At 45.5% G+C, this 17760-nt stretch overlaps 1 protein-coding gene and 1 long non-coding RNA gene across 6 annotated transcripts; both read left to right on the top strand.

Moving 5' to 3' along the window:
- The first annotated feature begins 584 nt into the window (after nucleotides 1–584).
- LOC148124628 (uncharacterized) lies at nucleotides 585–5586 on the top strand. The gene is made up of 3 exons (XR_015739603.1): nucleotides 585–739; nucleotides 3152–3241; nucleotides 4225–5586. It is a non-coding gene; the product is annotated as an uncharacterized LOC148124628 (long non-coding RNA).
- Nucleotides 5587–7031: 1445 nt separating this feature from the next.
- Nucleotides 7032–16823, top strand: CIDEC (cell death inducing DFFA like effector c). 5 transcript variants are annotated; one of them, XM_026718686.2, is made up of 6 exons: nucleotides 7032–7186; nucleotides 11940–12019; nucleotides 12423–12564; nucleotides 13361–13510; nucleotides 14949–15136; nucleotides 16215–16823. In XM_026718686.2, the coding sequence occupies exons 2-6, from the start codon at nucleotides 11967–11969 to the stop codon at nucleotides 16393–16395; spliced, it is 714 nt and encodes a 237-aa protein (XP_026574471.1). In that variant the 5' UTR covers nucleotides 7032–7186; nucleotides 11940–11966; the 3' UTR covers nucleotides 16396–16823. The 5 variants fall into 5 exon arrangements, with proteins under 5 accessions (XP_026574471.1, XP_026574474.1, XP_026574472.1 ...); XM_026718689.2 differs by having other exon boundaries at nucleotides 7164–7202; XM_026718687.2 differs by lacking the exon at nucleotides 7032–7186 and adding an exon at nucleotides 10141–10432.
- Nucleotides 16824–17760: the final 937 nt, after the last annotated feature.

Genomic DNA, 17760 nt, shown 5'->3' with positions numbered 1-17760 from the left:
TCCAGCCCAGTAGGAGAGCTAATACCATTCTGGATAATGGTTGTCCAAGCCTCCAAAAAAAAAAAGTCTGGATAGTGGATGTGGATGTGCCTGGAAACAGTAGAAGGGAAGAAGAAGAATTGGAGAAGATAGCAAACTACAAAGACCTACAAATAGAAATAGAAACACTGTGGCAAAAGAAAGCAAGGGTAGCACCAATAGTGACAGGTTCCTTGGGTGAAAGCCAAAAACAACTGGAGCACCGTTTGGAGGACCATCGGCATTGACAAAATCCCCATTGGTCAATTGCAACAGGCAGCACTACTTGGAACGACTTACGTCCTGCAATGAGGCCTTTCAACACCAACCAACAACCCCACCTGCCTCTCTTGGGAAAGACTGATCGGGTGGACAAAAATGCCAAATCCAGCCTAAACATCTGGCTGAGTCTGCAACCGGCCGTATTATTATCATCACGTGGACGCCGTGCTTCAAAAAGAGGCAGAGAAAAATCTTTTACGCAGATCCTTGAGAGCCGAAAAACAACCTGGCCTCTTTGAGAGCTTGCAAACGTGATGGAAGCTGCACTGCCGGTCTGGCATCTTTGTAATCGGGGACTTAAACTGCCACTGTGCCCCAATTTATTCTCCTTTTAAAGCTGTACTTAACAATAGCCCACTTGTCAGAATTCTCCCATCCATTTTTCTCCCGGGCTGCAAAATAGCTAAAAGAAAAGAGCTTAAGGCTGCTGAAAGAGCAGGTAAGTGAGTCACTGTTTTGTTCTCATCAGGGACGTGTTCACCAGGCCTCTCCATTGGTTTTATTCTCTGATTCCCCTCCCCCACCCACCCCGCAAATCAAATGGCATAAAAGGAAAGGTTGCAGCTAGCACTTCAGCACAGACCTCCAGAATTTCAGGAAATCATGCGGAAATGGTCTGCGCTTTCAAGACTAGTTCCTAGGTGCTGGTGAATGCCAGGGTAAACATCGGCGTCTCACCCAAAACGGTGTGGCATGTCAGCTTTGTCGTGCGTGTATTAGGTTCACCATCACCATCAAGAGCCATGGGGGCACAGGGGTTAGAATGAAGCACTGCAGTCAAACTCTGCCCACTGCCAGGAGTTCGATCCTGACCGACTCAAGGTTGCCTCAATCCTCCCAAGCTTGTTAAAATGGGGACACCCAGATTGTTGAGGGCAGGAGGCTGATTCTGTGTACTGCTTGGAGAGGGCTGGAAAGCACTGTGAAGTCGGTGTACAAGTCTAAGTGCTGTTGCTATTAAGAGCTATGGTGGCGCAGTGGTTAGAACACGATATTGCAGGCTAATCCTGCGGACTGCCAGTAGTTTGATCCTGGCTGGCTCAAGGTTGACTCAGCCTTCCCTCCTTCCGAGGTCAGTAAAATGAGGAGACCCAGATTGTTGGGGGTGAAAGGCTGACTCTGTAAACCACTTAGAGAGGGCTGTAAAGCACTGTGAAGCGGTATATAAGTCTAAGTACTGTTGCTATTGCTGTCTAATTGGTAAGCAAGCCAGCAACCCTTTTCGTGCTGTGGATAAGAATCAATCATTTGGGGTGACCGCAAGGGGTGACCAGAATGTCATAATGACGGTCCCCTTGAAGTTTCATCCTCGTGGCTTTTTCAACTGCATCCTCAGGACCAGTTTTTCTCAGTCTTGAGTGACTTCAACTCCCAGAATTTCAGCCGGCAGCCAGGAGAAGGGAGGAGTTAAGCAAGTCATCAGCCTAGAGTCCTTATATTCTCATAAACGGTTCTACGTCCAACCCCTTTTGGAATCTTTGACCCTTTTCTGGTGCCACTTTAGTGTTGAACTTCAGTTGACCAGATTCTTGTGTACAAGTGATAAATCTTGCAAACTGCAACTTAACGGAAGGTCCTGATTTTTCATGCCCGACCTCCAGCATGGCTGCCTGGGGACTTCTGGGAGTTGAAGTCCTCTTGTCTTAAAGTGGCTAAGATTGAGAAAATTTCCCCTGGGCAATCCGTCTTCTCAATTCACCACGCTGGTGGAAAAGAATTGGCTTGATGTCCACCTTCAGATGGGCTAGAAGAACATAACTAGCGGCATTGCAGGTCCTTATTAAAAAGAAAAGGGTCATTTGCAATTATATTCCTTTACTGTTACTCACTGGAGTAATTCCCGATTGCATTAACTCACTAGGTAGGAAAAGTTCCAGGAAATAAACAAACCTCCGGTTCCATCGCAGCCTCACCAATTAATAGACTCCCCTGCCAATTAATCAACAAAAGCACTATTTTATTGCGGTAGATTAATCAGCTGATTAATGGGATATTTAAACTTGCAATGCCCTATGAAAAGATAAGCTGGCCGGTTTAGGAACTGATGCTCATGAAGAGAGAGAAAAATGTGGCTAAAAGCCTCAGGAAGCACCATTAAACGCAATGGGAGTTTCTTCTGAGTTTGTTTGTGTTTGTTCCTGGAATTTCTTCGGAGTTTGTGTGTGTTTGTGTGTGGAATTTCTTCTGAGTTTGTGTTGTGTGTGTGTGTGTGTTTGATTGTTTGATTGATTGTTTTAGCTGCCCGTGTCAGCAAACATCTCTGGGTGGCTCACAATTCAAAAGTTAGCATGCTGAATGTCACATCTTCCCCAAAAGCCAAGACATGATGTGAAATTTTGGGATCCACCAAAGGTGACAGGTGAGCAGATTGGCACCCATGTTTACTTCTGGACTTCTTTTTATTATTACCAGAAGTTGTTTATTTCTGCAAGTGATTAACCTTCTATATATGTGAAGGCTGCAAAGCACTGTGAGGTGGTACAGAAGTCCAAGTGCTATTGCTAGTGCCCTTCCTTCCTTCCTTCCTTCCTTCCTTCCTTCCTTCCTTCCTTCCTTCCTTCCTTCCTTCCTTCCTTCCTTCCTCCCTGTCACAGTTTCCCCAAGATGCTTGCATCAGAGCTATAGATGAGCAAAATCTATTCGTTGCTTTTATTGCTTTTACTGTATAGGGAATTAATAATGCAGTCCATTGGTTTGCTGGGCAGATTAAGCATTTTTAAAACATTCGCAGTATGTTTTTACATACTTTACATTTTCTCATCAGGCAGACCCTTTACAAATCAAATTTTTCCCTTACATACGACTAATTTGCTTGTTCTTTTGGTCCATAAAATTATTTGCTCTTTTGCAGAATGCTGAAAGACAAGAAATTCCTTTTCTGCAACAACAGGAAATTGCAATTTATTTGGACCAACTTTTTCACAAGGATAATTAAAGGATGGTAATTGATTTTGTCCAACCTTGGCACTGGATTGGTACCTAGATTCATCTTTTTTTGGGGGGGGGTGGATTTCATGCAAAAAGGACTTCACTCATCTTTACTCTCAGCCTGGTGGTTTGCAATGAGACTGATTAAGTAGCAGGGTAGAGAGCTTCCATTTTAATTTCCCACAATGGCCCGATGTAACGTTCCTCTGCAGAATTTGAGAAATTGAAATTAAAATTAAATTAAATTAAAATTACATCTTGGACGTGAGCGAGACATAATGGTGTCAGGCGGAAGGAAAAGTGGAATAGAACATATCTTTTTGCACTTTCTAATCAAGAAAAAAAAAAAAACCCAGTGAGTTTCCAGCCGCTAAATAGGAAAGAAAAAAAAAGAGAGCAAGAAATGAAGAATACGAAACAGATCTCCAAGCATGGGCTGTGTGGCTCTCCACACCACAAATTTTTATTGAATTGCAGTGATGTGATTGCTAAGAATTATTGGCAAGGTTTTCTATCGCTTAAGGCAGAAAAATGTTCAAAAAATGTAATGCCAGCATAAGCTGTCTGTCTGTCTGTCTGTCTGTCTGTCTGTCTGTCTGTCTGTCTCTATCTTTCTATCTATCTATCTATCTATCTGTCATCTATCTAGCATATATATCATATCTATCTCTATCATCTATCTATCTATCTATCATCTATCTATCTGTCTATCTATCTATCTATCTATCTATCTATCTATCTATCTATCTATCATCTATCTAGCATATATATCATATCTATCTCTATCATCCATCTATCTATCTATCTATCTATCTATCTATCTATCTATCTATCTATCTATCTATCTATCTATCTATCTATCTCTATCATCTATCTATCTATCTATCTATCTATCTATCTATCTATCTATCTATCTATCATCTATCTATCATATCTATCTCTATATCTACCTACCTACCCACCTACCTATCATCTTATCTATCTTCAAATTTCTAGGTTCTATCATATCACAAGAGCCAAAATGGTGCCCTAACATCAAAAACGTCATCAAAAAAGCACAACAAAGAAGGTTCTTTCTGCGCCAACTCGGGAAGCTCAAACTGCCCAAAAGGAGCTGCTGATCCAGTTCTACAGAGGAATGACTGAGTCTGTCATCTGCACCTCTAGAACTGTCTGGTTTGGTTCTGCAACCCAACAGGACAGGCACAGACTCCAGAGAGTAATCAGGACTGCAGAAGAAGGCTGGATTCACAACAGCTGAAAAGGATGAATAGCAGAGGCAGCATTCAGCCGGTTCGCACCGGTTCTCCAGAACCGGTAGTGGAATTTTTAGTAGTTCGGAGAACCGGCCAATCCCACCTCTAACTGGCCCCGCCAACCCCTTCTATTCTCTGCCTCCCATTGAGTCCCAGCTGATCTGCTGGGTCTCCTTTGGTTGCCCTGCCCAGGAGAATGGAGCTGGAAAGCAGGTTACTGGGGTGGGGAGGGAATGGGGATTTTGCAGTATATCCTCCCCCTGCCACGCCCACCAAGCTATGCCCACCAAGCCATGTCACGCCCACCAAGCCACGCCCCCAGAACCAGTAGTAAAAAAAAAATTGAATCCCATCACTGCTGAATAGAGTTGGGTTTTCACCCTCCTTTGTGCTACCAGGCAGTATTTCTCACCCGTGGCAACTTTTAAGATCCATGGACTTCAACTCCCAGAATTCCCCAGCCAGGCTGTCTGTGGGAATTCTGGGAGTTGAAGTCCACAGCTCTTAAAATTGCCACGGGTGAGAAATTGCTATAAGGAATATAGCCAGGTCCTCTTTTCCGTGAAGATTTGTCTCTCAATCCAGACATATTTCATGAAGGCACAGAGCAGTTAATCCATAAATCAGTTCAACTGTTTCTTTATCTCTCTTTGTATGGCCAGCAAAGCATTGACTGGAAGAACAAAGAAGCGGGCGATAAAAAGAATAGAAATAATAATAATAAAAAAATGCTTCAGAATCAGATGAGAATAAAAGATGTATGGATAGTTCTTGATTTAGGATTGGCTGCTTAAATGACCGTCGAACTCACCACGATCCGTGGTTGAAGAATTTCGGTTGCTAAGCAAGCGGGAAATCTAAAGGCGTCACATCCGATGTTGTGACCATTTTTGCCACCATTGTTAAGTGAATCGCCACAGCTGTTAAACGAGCCGTGGGATGGGAAGTGATGATGTCATTGTAGGCAAGGGGTGTCCAACCTGAGCAACTTTTAAGACTCGTGGATTTCAACTCCCCAGAATTCCCTAGCCTCCAAATCTTGAAGGTGCCAAGATTGGGAAAGAGAGAGAGAATAAAAGACTGGAAGTCAATTTGTTTTTGATCTGTGTATTTTAGACGATATGACTTTTCATGGCTTTATTGGCTTCGTCTTATGACTGAGCCTGATTTTTTTGACCCCCCAAAGGTCCAGAAGGCAGGACAAAAAAAAAAGGATGGAAACTTATCCAGGAGAGAAGCAATCTGGAGTTAGGGAGAAACTTCCTAACAATTAACCAGTGGAACAGCTTGCTACCAGAAGCTGTGGGTGCTTCATCACTGGAGGTTTTTAAGTAGAGACTGAATTGGTATCTGAATTAGTACAGGGTCTCCTGCTTGAGCTGGACTAGATGACCTCCAAATTCCCTTTCAGCTCTATTCTATTCTATTCTATTCTATTCTATTCTATTCTATTCTATTCTATTCTAAATTTCTATTTCTATTCTAATATTCATTCTGTTCTGTTCTGTTCTATTCCATTCCATGCTATTCTATTCTAAAGTTCTATTTCTATGCTATGCTATGCAGAAGCTCAGAGCATCCAAATGTCCCTGTACACCGAAATGTTCTTCTAGATCAAGGGTCTCCAAAGTTTCATTGCCCCTTTGCTGCTGTTCTCGATGCTCGGCTGGTCTCAAAAGCTAAGCATGGTCAGCCTCGGCTGGTGTTTGGATGGAGATCTCCCTGGATGTTCCCCGGGGCCCTTGATTAAACTGGAAAGTTGAACAAACTCCCTGAGAAAGAAAAAAGAAATCGCTTTTTGAAAAGCTGCCAAGAAAACCGCAGGGAGGGGGAAAAAAAAAACAGTTCTTAGAGATGAAACATGAAAGAAAAGCCTCTTTATCGTTTCTTATATAGCCTTGGGGTGGGTGGGAGGGAGTCTAGTTGGGAAAGGAAGGAAAAAGAACTGCCTTCAGGTAGATTTACAGCTGACAGCTCTTTCCCAGAGATATTTTCAGAGGTGTTCAATAGCAGCTTGGGCTGCATAGCATAAGAGAAGCTGCATTTCTCCCCTGTACAGTTAGTCCCCCAACTTACAACATTTAGTGAACGTTGAAAAATGACTTATGGCCATTTTTCACACTTAGGACAATTGCAGCAGCCCCGTCGTCACATGACCAACATCCAGAGGCTTGGAATTGACTCCTAGTTATGACGGTTGCACATTCCCAGGGTCGCGTGGTCGTCCCCTTTGGTCAAACCTTCCGACAAGTCAAATCGAATGGGAAGCCAAATTCACCAAACGATCGTTGCTCCTAAATGCAACAACGACCGTGATTTCTTTAACGATGGGGGGAAGAGGGGGGGGGGAGGCAAGGAAAGTTGTACGATGGGGCTGTCAATAATGTCATAAAACATTCCTGTGCCCGTTTTAGTAGTTGCCATAAAAAGGGGGCAGGGGAAGAGGGGGAGAGAGAGAGAGGAAGGAAATCTGGAAGCGGCAGGGCAGCACTTTCAACAGCTGGATGCCGTACTCCTCCAGGCGTGGCCTCGCTAGGGCGGGATAGCGCAGTTCCATCGCTTCCCCTGATCAGGAGGGCCGGGAAAGGTGATTGAGGGGGAGGGGAAGAGGGGGAGGAGCTGGGGGAGGGGGTGCCCAGCTATAAAAGCAGAGCGTTTGCAGTCCTGCAAAAAAAAACCAACAACAACACTGCAGCTGCTTGGTAAGTGAGAAAGGAGGTAAGGAGACGAAACAGTGAGCGGGCTGGATATCGATGACTTTGGCCTTTTCATTCCCCGTTTAACAGAGTTGGAAGGGACCCTGGAGGTCTTGTAGACCAACCTCCTACACCATTTCAGCCAGGTGGCTGTCCAATCTCTTCTTCAAACTCTCCAACGTCGGAGCAGCCACGATTCCTTCCCACCGATGAATGGTTCTCGCTGGGAAATTTCTCCTTAGTTCTTAGGTTGCTTCTCTCCTTGGTTGGTTTCCATCCGTTGCTCCTTGGCTTTGCCTTTGTGGGGGGGGTTGGAAAATAAATTGGCCCCTCCTTCGTCTTTGTGGAGGCCCCTCCAATCTTGAAACACTGCTATCCTGTGTGTCCCCCCCCACACACACACACACAATTCTTCTTTCCACAGACAAGCTCAGTTCCTGCAACCATTCTTCGCATGTTTTAGCCTTGAGCCCCTCGCCATCTTCTTGGTCGCTCTTCTCCGGATCTTCCCAAAGTCTCACCATATTTGCACCATATGCTTGGCTGGGTTAAGGAAAGCTGTGCCAGGGGCATTTGCCCAAGTGCCAAGCAGTTAGTAGGGCTCCTTCTTTATTCGAGTCATTTGGGGCGTAGTTTGCTTTTGTCCCCAAAACTGGACAGCATTCTGGCCTCCAGTTTTATTCCCGCCATTGCCAGCTAGCCCAGTTGGACTGAGAAAATGGTGGGGGGGGGGGGGACAACCGTCCCAAACTCGCCAAGGAAATGTGCATGAAGTTAGGATGGGGATGGGAGCCCCTAACTCCATGGTAGATAGGATGGAGAAGTCAAGATGGCAGCTGTAAACACACAACTCTGCCTTTCTTCTTCCATGAGTTGTAGCGCATGTAAAAATGGGTGTTGGGTTTTTAATCGAATGGGAATGGGTGCCATTTTAACTCTTTCCTCCCTCCTCCTGTTGCCCCTCCCTGATTTTAAGTTTTGAGTGTTAGTTTTGGGAGGGGGCTGATTGAATTGTGGTGTATAGTCCATTTACTTAGTTTATGATTCAATTCAACCAACTAAGTACGATTAATAAGTTACCTGGCTGTGAATTAATGTATCACAATTTTGGATCTTGAAACAGCATTGTTGATAAGCCTAGGGTTGTGGGTAAGCTACTTTCTTTCCCTTTGCTACAAGGCCTGGTTCTAACCATGGTTTTGTTCTAACTGTGGTTTTTGTTCTAACCATGGTTTTTGTTCTAACCATGGTTTTGTTTCAACCATGTTTTTTCCCTGTGGCTTTAAACATGGCTTGTTGCAAGGCCAAACAAAAGGCTGCTTTGGCTTTGCTTTAGCATGGTTTGTTGAAGCCAGGTATTACTTTTAAACTATTCCTTCTGTCAGTGTTATGGGAATCCTGCTAGCCGTAGAATATATTAGAAGTATCTCCCACTTCCAAGGCGCACTGGCTTAGCATATTGTATGAGCCCTAACCCGGTTTATTTATTGCGCATAGTATGTTATGTGAACATTGCTTTTTTTGCTTGTTTGTTTGTTTGTCAATTTAGGGAAAAGCATGATGTAGAAGCTCAACCAATTTTATTAGGAATCTGATTTGTATAGTTCACCCTACCCTCAAATCTCACTATCAGGGCTAATTAAAAACTCTAAATAACCATTGAAAACGGGTGTGAATGGAATGACTGGTTCCCCATAAGGCAACAGAAACTTGCTTTAATTTATTTACTCAATTTTAGTCCACTGTAGCCAATCCCATCTGGATGGGTTTACAATTGCTTTTTTGCTTTTGCTTTTTTGCAGTATTGTGCCCGCAGCACTGCTCAAAAATTAAATTTGTATCCAAGATTTGCGTTTGAACAAAAGCAAACCACTGACAAATAAATAAATGATTGCATTCACTCCCCGAAATAGATTTCCCCTCCCTGAAGGGTTTCTTAGAACTGAGGAAGGTAGAGTTAAGTCGTAAGAGCTGCGATTCAAAATTCCTGAGATAGAAGCTCTGTTGCGTCAGAGTCCATTAACTGAGAATGTTGGCCTGTGACACTTGGAGTGACAACGTCTGGCCAAAGGTGAAGAGTCCAGAGTTCATGGCAAGCTTGCCAGCAGGAAGAAAAAGGCTCACACGTATCTTGGACATGGTTGTGTAACAAAGCCAAGTTATCCCTTGTGACGTCCCATAATACTAAACATCTCTTGCTGGGTTTGTTCTCACAAACAGTGTCGGTTTTGCAAACGGAACCTGCAACGGCTACAGAAGAGAGCGTTTTGTGTAAGACCTCTTCAGGGGGGGAGGGCGGGGGGCGGGGAGAGGCTGAAGGCTATGCACAGGAAACAAACTCTTAGGTGGAAAAAAAAATATTTGGTCTAGTGGTTAAGGCTCCAGGTTCAAATGTAGGGGACCATGAATTCTAGTCTTAGCTTAGCTATGAAAGCCAGCTGGGTGACTTTAGGTTTATCACCAGGAGACAGTGAGTTCTAGTACCATCTTAGGCATGAAAACCAGCTGGGTGACTTTGAATCAATCACTAGGAGATGGGAGTTCTAGTCTCTCCTTAGCATGATGAAAGGCAACTGGGTGACTTTAGGTCCATCACCAGGAGACAGTGAGTTCTAGTACCATCTTAGGCATGAAAACCAGCTGGATGACTTTGGGGCCAGTTGCCATGAGATTGTGAGTTCTAGTCTCCCCTTAGCATGAAAGCCAGCTGGATGACTTTGGCCCAATCACCAGGAGATTGTGAGTTCTAGTACCATCTTAGGCATGAAAGCCAGCTGGGTGACTTTGAATCAATCACTGGGAGATGGTGAGTTCTAGTCTCTCTTTAGCATGATGAAAGCCAACAGGGTGACTTTGAGACAATTGCCAGGAGGTGGTGAGTTCTAGTTCTTCCCTAGCCATGAAAGCCAGCTGGGAGACCTAGGATCAGTCATTTTTAGCCCAACCCACCTGGCGTCCAAGCTTTTGGGATGGTCTGAAATCTGGGAATGTTTCTGCCTTGGGAGGTGGTGACAGGAAATCTTCCTTTGACCCAATTCCCCAAGAGCCTCCAAGCATTCAATGATCTCACCCCGCCATCTCGCAACCGCCTGGCGGGGGTGTCGGCACCTTGCCTAACCCTCGTGGTTACTGGCTCCCCCTTCCCTTCCCTTCTCTGTTCAAAGGGCGGCCGAGGGCTGGGCTCTTATAAAGCCAGGGACACGTCAGCCAAGCAAGCGGAAGAGAAATCAGGATTAGCGGATCGGCAGAAAGGCAAGTGGAGTTTCTTTTGCAAAGGAGAAGGGGAAATTTGAGGCGGCGGGTCCTGCCTGGGAAGGGGAAAGAGGAGCGTGGAGAAAGGGGAAGGGGCTCCTTCAGACTGATGGGCAGGCGAACTCAACTTGGATTGAAGAGAAGGATTAGGGGAGGCAGGAGAGCGGTCTTCTCGTATTTGAGGAGCTATCACAGGAGAAGAGGGTTGGGTGAGAATCAATCAACCCATGGAACAGAAGGTTGCCTTCGGAGGTTGTGGGAGCTTCATCCCTGGAGGCTTTCAAGAAGAGACTGGACTGCCCTCTGTCTGAAATGGTGTAGGGTCTCCTGCTTGGGCAAGAGGTTGGACTAGATGACCTACAAGGTCCCTTCCAACTTTGTTATTCTCTTAAGGAGAGACTGTGGTCCCTCCAGAGGCTGAAAATCTCATCTCGCAGCTCTTCTCAATCTGTTTTTTGATAAATGATAGCAGCCTTCCAATATTTGAGGGGCTGCCCCAGAGAGGAGGAAGGGGGTCAAGCTATTCTCCAAGGCACCTGAAGGCCAGACAAGGAATAATGGATGGAAACTGAACAAGGAGAGATTCAACCTGGAAATAAGGAGAAACTTTCTGACAGTGAGAACAATCAACCAGTGGAACAGAAGTTGCCTCCGGAAGTTGTTGGAGCTTCATCCCTGGAGGCTTTCAAGAAGAGACTGGACTGCCCTCTGTCAGAAAGGGTGTAGGGTCTCCTGCTTGGGCAGGGAGGGGGGGTTGGACTAGATGATCTCCAAGGTCCCTTCCAACTCTGTTATTCTATATTCAGTGGGACAGCTTGCCTTCAGAAGGTGTGGGTGCTCCATCTCCAGAAGCTTTCAAGAAGAGACTGGACTGCCCTCTGTCAGAAATGGTGTAGGGTCTCCTGTTTGGGCGGGGAGGGGACTAGATGACCTCCAAGGTCCCTTCCAACTCTGTTATTCTACGCACTTTGATGTCTAAAGAGCCTAAAGGCAGAACAAGAAGCAATGGATAGGACCTTCCCTATGGAGAAATTTCCTGACAGGGAGAACAATTAACCAGTGGAACCACTTGCCTCCGGAAGTTGTAAATGCTCCAACACTGGAAGTTTTTAAGGAAGAAATTGGATATCCATTTGTCTGAAGTAGTGTAGGGTTTCCTGCCTAGGCAGGGGGTTGGACTAGAAGACCTCCAAGGTACCTCCCGACCCTATGGTTTGCTAAAACCTCTCCCTGTGCATGGAGTTCTCTCTTTAGTAGAAAAAGGATATATAGATAAAGCCATTTTTGCTCGCTTGCTCAGATGCAGGGAAGTATTTGAAAAAAAAAATCGGAAAGAAAAAGGAAAGAAGCACGAAAGGAAGAAAAGAAAGAAAAATAAAGGCACGAAATCCATAATCTCCAGGCCTCCTCTTTATCTAGCTGCCCCATCCATCAAGGTGTCACTTTCTTAAAAAGACATGAATTAAGAAAATGACACAACTTAACCCGGTTTTCTCTTCTCCTGCAGCCTGGAATCCTACCCTCTTGCAGCCTGATGGATTATGCAAAGAAATCGCTGGGTCTTCTCAGCCCCCGATCACTTTCCAAGTAAGTATCGGTAGATAAGCAGCAACAGTCTCTTCCACCGTCTCTTTGCCTCGAATGATGGATATTTTGGATCTTCTGACTATTTTCAGCCTCTTTCCGTTCCTCCGGAAAGAAATGTAGGTAGTTGTTCTGACCAAGACTGATGGAGACACTAACATACACCTGTTAGTCCCAAAACCTTTTTTTCTTTTCTTTATTTCAAGGGCGGTGAATTTTAGTCATTTGCAGCCCATAAGGAGTCTGAAACAGTTTGTAAATAGTCTCACGGAAGTCTGCCAAAGTCCTTCGGGATAAGTCCGATAAGCACGCACCTTTATTGTCCTTGAAATGCTGCCAACGACTAAATGTCCAATTGGCATTTTTATCCTTCCCCTCCCTCAAATGATGTTTTCCCTCCTTCCAGATGTGTGTCGGCCAGTGCTTCCGTCACCCAGCAGCTGCTGGCTGGCCCTGCTCCCCGTCCCAGGCCCTACCGCGTGAGCAACTGTGCGCGCACCCTGCGGAAAGGCATCGTGGCAGAGACGCTGAATGACCTGCTTGAGAAAGTAAGCGGAGGGGAACTGGCAAATTCTGGGCACAACAGACTTCCCACCGCAATATTAAAAAAGTTAAAAGTCTTTCCGGATGGTTAGAAGAGAATATTAGTAGCTCAGGGTTGAATTGTGGAGTCTTTAGGGCTCTCTGAGCTTGGTGGTTTTTCTTGGAGATGTTTCATGACCCAATTAGGTAGTATCATCAGTATCAGAAGGGAGTGGGGTTTGTGAGGTGGAGGAGGAGGAGGAGGATGAGAAGGAGAAAGACTATGGGATCCTTGGTGGGGTTTTTTTTGCAGAGGTTTCATGACCCAAATAGGTAACAATATCTGTAATAGAAGGAGGGAGGAGGAGGAGGAGAAGGAGGAGCGTTGTGGGATCCTTGGTGGTCTCTGGGCTTGGTTGTTTTCTTGAAGACATTTCATTACCCAACTAGGGAACATCATCAGTGCTAGAAGGGAGGAAGAGGGGGAAGGAGGAGGAGGAGGGAAGGAGGAGGAGGAGGAGAGGGAGGGACGGAGGGAGGAGCTATTGGGTCCTTGGTGCTCTCTGAACTAGGTGGCTTTCTTGCAGACATTTCATCACCCAACTAGGGAACATCATCAGTGTTAAATCTTTCAGAATGCCATCTCATGTTTTTTTTTAAATGGAGACCAACGGGCCCCTCATTGCCTCATCCAAAGACAAACGATTAGGGTCAAAGCTTCCTTTCTAAGCCAGCTTGGTCAAGAGATGCTCCCTTGTTAACAAACCCTGATTCCTAGGTTGTCTGGAATGGCAAGGTATCCGATCTAATTTATTGCCACAGGTACGAACTGCTCTGGACTTAGTGGGGTCCCTCTCCCTTGTCTTGGACGAAGATGGCACCAGCATCGATTCGGAGGAATTTTTCCAAACTCTGGAAGAGGGAACGGTATTGCTGGCCTTAACTGAGGAACAGGTGTGGCGTCCAGCTAAGGTGAGGAGCCAGACTGAAGACTTAAGACAGGGAATATTTCATAATCTTCCTTTCGAGACCATACTATCATCTGGTTAGATTAGAAGCGCAAGCATCTGCTTCCTCCACTTGTCTGTTGGGTTTAACTATGGTTTCTTGAATAAACCACCATTGGCTTGGCTTCCTCCCAAGAATGGTCATCCCCGTTTAGGTTGGAAGCCCTCAGCTGTTGGGTTTAACCATGGCTTCTTAAATAAGCCACCATTGGTTTGGTTTCCTCCCAGGGATGGTCATCCACACCTACATTGGAAACACTCATGTGTTGAGTTTAACCATGGCTTCTTGAATAAACCACCATTGGCTAGCTAGGTAGAGAAGGACAGCCACAAGATGGAAGTGGCTCACTAGGATAAAGCTGTTCAACTGGAATGGGCGTTTCCAAAAGTCAGCGGGTTTATTTTTAATTTAATTTATTGATTTGGTAACTGTCTATAGCCTCCCATCCCATATCGTGTTTGTTCTGCACACATCACAAGTGGGTTAATTTGAGTCATGAGGTTGTGTGAACTTAGCCAAGGATGCTCTTGCTAGATTGCTCAGCTCTTGTGATGCGAAGGCCAACCGGAATCCTGTCTGAAAAGCAAAAAAACCCCGACAACCCTCTCTATTGGTTTTATGGAAATGAAACATTTGAAAGTTGATTTTTTTTAAAATGCTGGAGCGTTTTATTATTCTGCTTGTAAAGCTCCCTATGATCAGGGAAGGAAAGGGCAGTTTCGATAAGTGTCATCGCGATAAAGGCAATTCCCAGCAAACCGTATTAAAGAAAGGAAATGGAACAGGGAGCGCCGAAATGGATAACTCTCAGGGTCAGGTTAAGAGAGACGTGCTTTTGTCTCTCATAAAACAGATTTTTCTCTCTTGGCTACGAATGCCAGCCAGGAATCCATTGCTCTTGAATTGTGAGGGCTAGAATCCCGAAAAGCGATTGAGAGAGCAACACACCGGAAGGGAAGTTGTGCAAAACTTGGATGCACGGACTCTGTTCAATTACAGTTCCAGAATACGGCATAACAGAGTTGGGAGGGCCTTGGAGGTCTTCTAGTCCAGCCCCTTGCTCCAGCAGGAAACCCTCGACCCTTTCAGACAGGTCTCTTCTTAAAAACCTCCAGGGTTGGGAGCACCCACGACTTCTGGTGGCAAGCTGTCCCACTGGTCAATTGTCCTCACGGTTAGGAAGAAGTTTCTCCTTGATTCCAAGTTGGCTTCTCCCCTTGATGAGTTTCCATCCGTTGCTTCTTGTCCTGCCTTCAGGTGCTTTGGAAACTAGCTTGACTCCCTATTCTTTGGGGCAGCCCCCTCGAATACTGGAAGGCCGCTATCATGTCCCCCCCGATTGTTTCTGTTTGTTAGACTCCCATTAAAGTTCTTTTTCCCCCCTCATTTCTTTTGTCCCCAGAAAGCCGGCTACCAGCTCTCGCTGTCCCACAAGCCTCGCCGTCGTATTGATGTGGCCTGCATCACATTCGACCTGTACAAGACCGACCCCCAGGATTTCTTTGGCTCTTTGAACGTCAAGGCCACTCTCTATGGGACCTACAGCATGTCCTATGATATGCAATGCTATGGCGCAAAAAGGATGATAAAGTAAGTCCTTGGGTCTCCCTGGGTTGGCCCTTCCCCTAGCCATCAATAATCCTTTTGGGATTCACCACAATTTGCTCCAACGAAGGATTTTCGTGGGCAGTAGGTCCGCTGCCTAGGCTACAATCTTTTTAAGATAAGTGTGGAAAGCACTTGTGATGACCCAAAGGGGCGTGGCACAAAGGCCACACAGTTAGATAATCAATAGGAGTCCCTTTATTAGCTCCAACTTTGCCCCCAATGTCCTGATTACTTTCTGGCTGGAGAAAAAAAATCTTCCAGGAACAGCCTTTGGCTGCAGAGAATCAAGTCCCAAACATGGTCAACAAAAACTGTAACTTAAAGTCCAAACAAGGCAAGATGAGGTAATTAGTCCGGAAGGGCAGGAAAAGGAATTCCAGATGTGAAGGAACAGCAGTAATTCAACATGGTTGGGAAGGATGTCAGGGACACAGATAACCAAAGTCAACACAAGATAAACTCATGCTTGTTCTCAGCAGCCACCGCTCTCGGCATGCATCTCTTTTAAACTCTCATTCCCAGCTGTGGCTAATGAAGGGAATCAGGGCCCTTTCCTCCCCCGTAAGCCATGCAACCCACATTGCTCTCTTCTCTGTTCATCCTTGCATGCCCTAGGATGAAGAGCGGGTGGGGCTGGGTCTTCCTCTGAACTCCCTCTCCCTTGTTCTACCTCTTCCCTGCTCTGCCCAGCCGGACTTCGCCCTTCCCGTTTCCTCCACAGCCAACGGAGCCACACTCCCACTCCCTGTCAGCTGTTCAACTTCCTCCTCGGATTCAGATTCCGACAGGGTCATGACAGCACTTCTGGTTTTAACTGCCAATCTGCTCCTTCAAGTCCCCGTCCCTCCCCCCCTGCTTACGGCAACTTGGAAACAAGCATAGGAATGTTTTACGAGTTGACATTTAAATAATAACCAAGAGTTGAAATTTGCTAGCTCAGGGTTCAAAGAGAACCTTAAACTCTTACTGTAGGCCATCTAGATGCCCTTCTTGCTCCCTGACCATCTCTCTCTCTCTCTCTCTCCTTCCCCCGCACCCCAATTTCTTCTGTTTTTCTCAGGGAAGCTCTCCGCTGGACCCTTTTCACCATGCAAGCCACGGGACACATCCTGCTGGGCACTTCCTGTTACATGCAGCATCTGCTGGACACTCCAGAAGAACAGAAGGAAGAACCTTTGACATCGTCGTTCCCTCCTTCCCTCGCTCTCCCCTCCTCTCTCACCCGGAGAATGTTGCAATGAATTTGGGATGTGTATGTGTGCGTGTCCGGAGGACAGAGATGTTTTCTGCTCTCCTGCTGCTACGGACTCCGAACCCCGGGAGGGTTGACATCCTATATGTAAAGCACACACAGAGATCCCAGAGGGGGAAGAAGACACGGGCACCTCACTGCACCTGCTGGGGTGGAAAAACACAGCCAACCTCAAGCCAGGTTATGGGATTCCAGGCACTTCACTGTTCCTTGTAGGTTGTCATGTGCATCCTTCTTCTTGTCCAACTCTGCAGCCTGAATCAGTGCAGAAAAATGCCAAAGTTTCACCTTTCCAAATATATATATATGTATTATTATTTTTCTAACACACATAGGTAAGCCCCCGCATGATGCCACAATGACTTGTATTATTATTACACTGTAAATATGTGAATTAAAAAAGAAATATTTTCTTAAGCCGGCTTTATTCTCTCTCTCTCTCTCTTTTTATAAGTTTTTCTTATGCCATCTGGGTTAAACATGTCGGGGCTCTGACAAATCCGACACCCCCATTCCAATCATAAGTCTCTAGCGGCGTCTCTCGGAGAATCGAAAATTGATTTATTAGGAGTGACCGTGTCAATGTTACCTGGGTGCAGCCAACGCTGAGATACATCATTCATTTCAAATGTGGCAGCGTGGGAGCATCTGGTCGCAAAATGGCTCCCAAAGCTGACACATAGGAATGTTTTATGAGTTGACAGTAAGTGTGAAAAACGGTCATAAGTTGCCTTTTCCCATGCCGTTGTAACTTGGAACGGTCGCTAAATGAATGCTTGTAAGCCCAGGACTTCTTGTACTATCATTCTCGTCCCTTTAGTCACTTTATTTTTGTGCATATTTTTTTTTTTTTTAGTAAAGGAAAATTTGATGAAGATTTTTAAAACCTCAGAAACTAGCACAGATAGTCCTTAACTTATAACAGTTCCATTTAGTGACCGTTCGAAGTTACCACGGTGGGGGGAAAAGCGAGTTAGGACCATTTTTCACACTTGCGACCGTTGCAGGTATCCCCATGGTCAAAATTCAGAGGCTTGGCAACCGCTTCATACTTATGACCGTTGTCCCAAGGTCACACATTCTCTTTTTGCAAAGCAAAGTCCAATGGAGAAGCCCAATTCACTCAACAACCAGGTTCATCGTTTACCGAGCGCGGTGATTCACTTAAAAACGGTGGCAAGAAAAGTCATAAAATGGGGACAAAACTCTCTTTATCAAATTTCTCACTTAGCAACCTACATTTTGGGCTCAGTTGTGGTCGTAAGTGGAGGATGGCCTGTAGAAGAAGACACAGGAAAGGAAATTCTTTAAAAAAGGCAAAGAGTGAGTAATAAAAGAGAAAAATCCATCTACA

The sequence above is a fragment of the Pseudonaja textilis genome, chromosome 15, assembly GCF_049901715.1.
Source record: "Pseudonaja textilis isolate UNSWEBS1 chromosome 15, rPseTex1.2, whole genome shotgun sequence".
NCBI lineage: Eukaryota > Metazoa > Chordata > Lepidosauria > Squamata > Elapidae > Pseudonaja > Pseudonaja textilis.
The sequence above is the reverse complement of the archived record's forward strand: the minus strand, read 5'-3'. Positions and strand labels throughout refer to the sequence as shown.

Excerpts from the sequence above, each read along its gene's own strand:
- CIDEC (XM_026718686.2), top strand. The coding sequence starts at position 11,967 with ATGGATTATGCAAAGAAATCGCTGGGTCTTCTCAGCCCCCGATCACTT. Across the intron at positions 12,020-12,422 it reads AGCCCCCGATCACTTTCCAA|ATGTGTGTCGGCCAGTGCTT; the intron begins GTAAGTATCGGT and ends CCCTCCTTCCAG. Across the intron at positions 15,137-16,214 it reads GGCGCAAAAAGGATGATAAA|GGAAGCTCTCCGCTGGACCC; the intron begins GTAAGTCCTTGG and ends TGTTTTTCTCAG.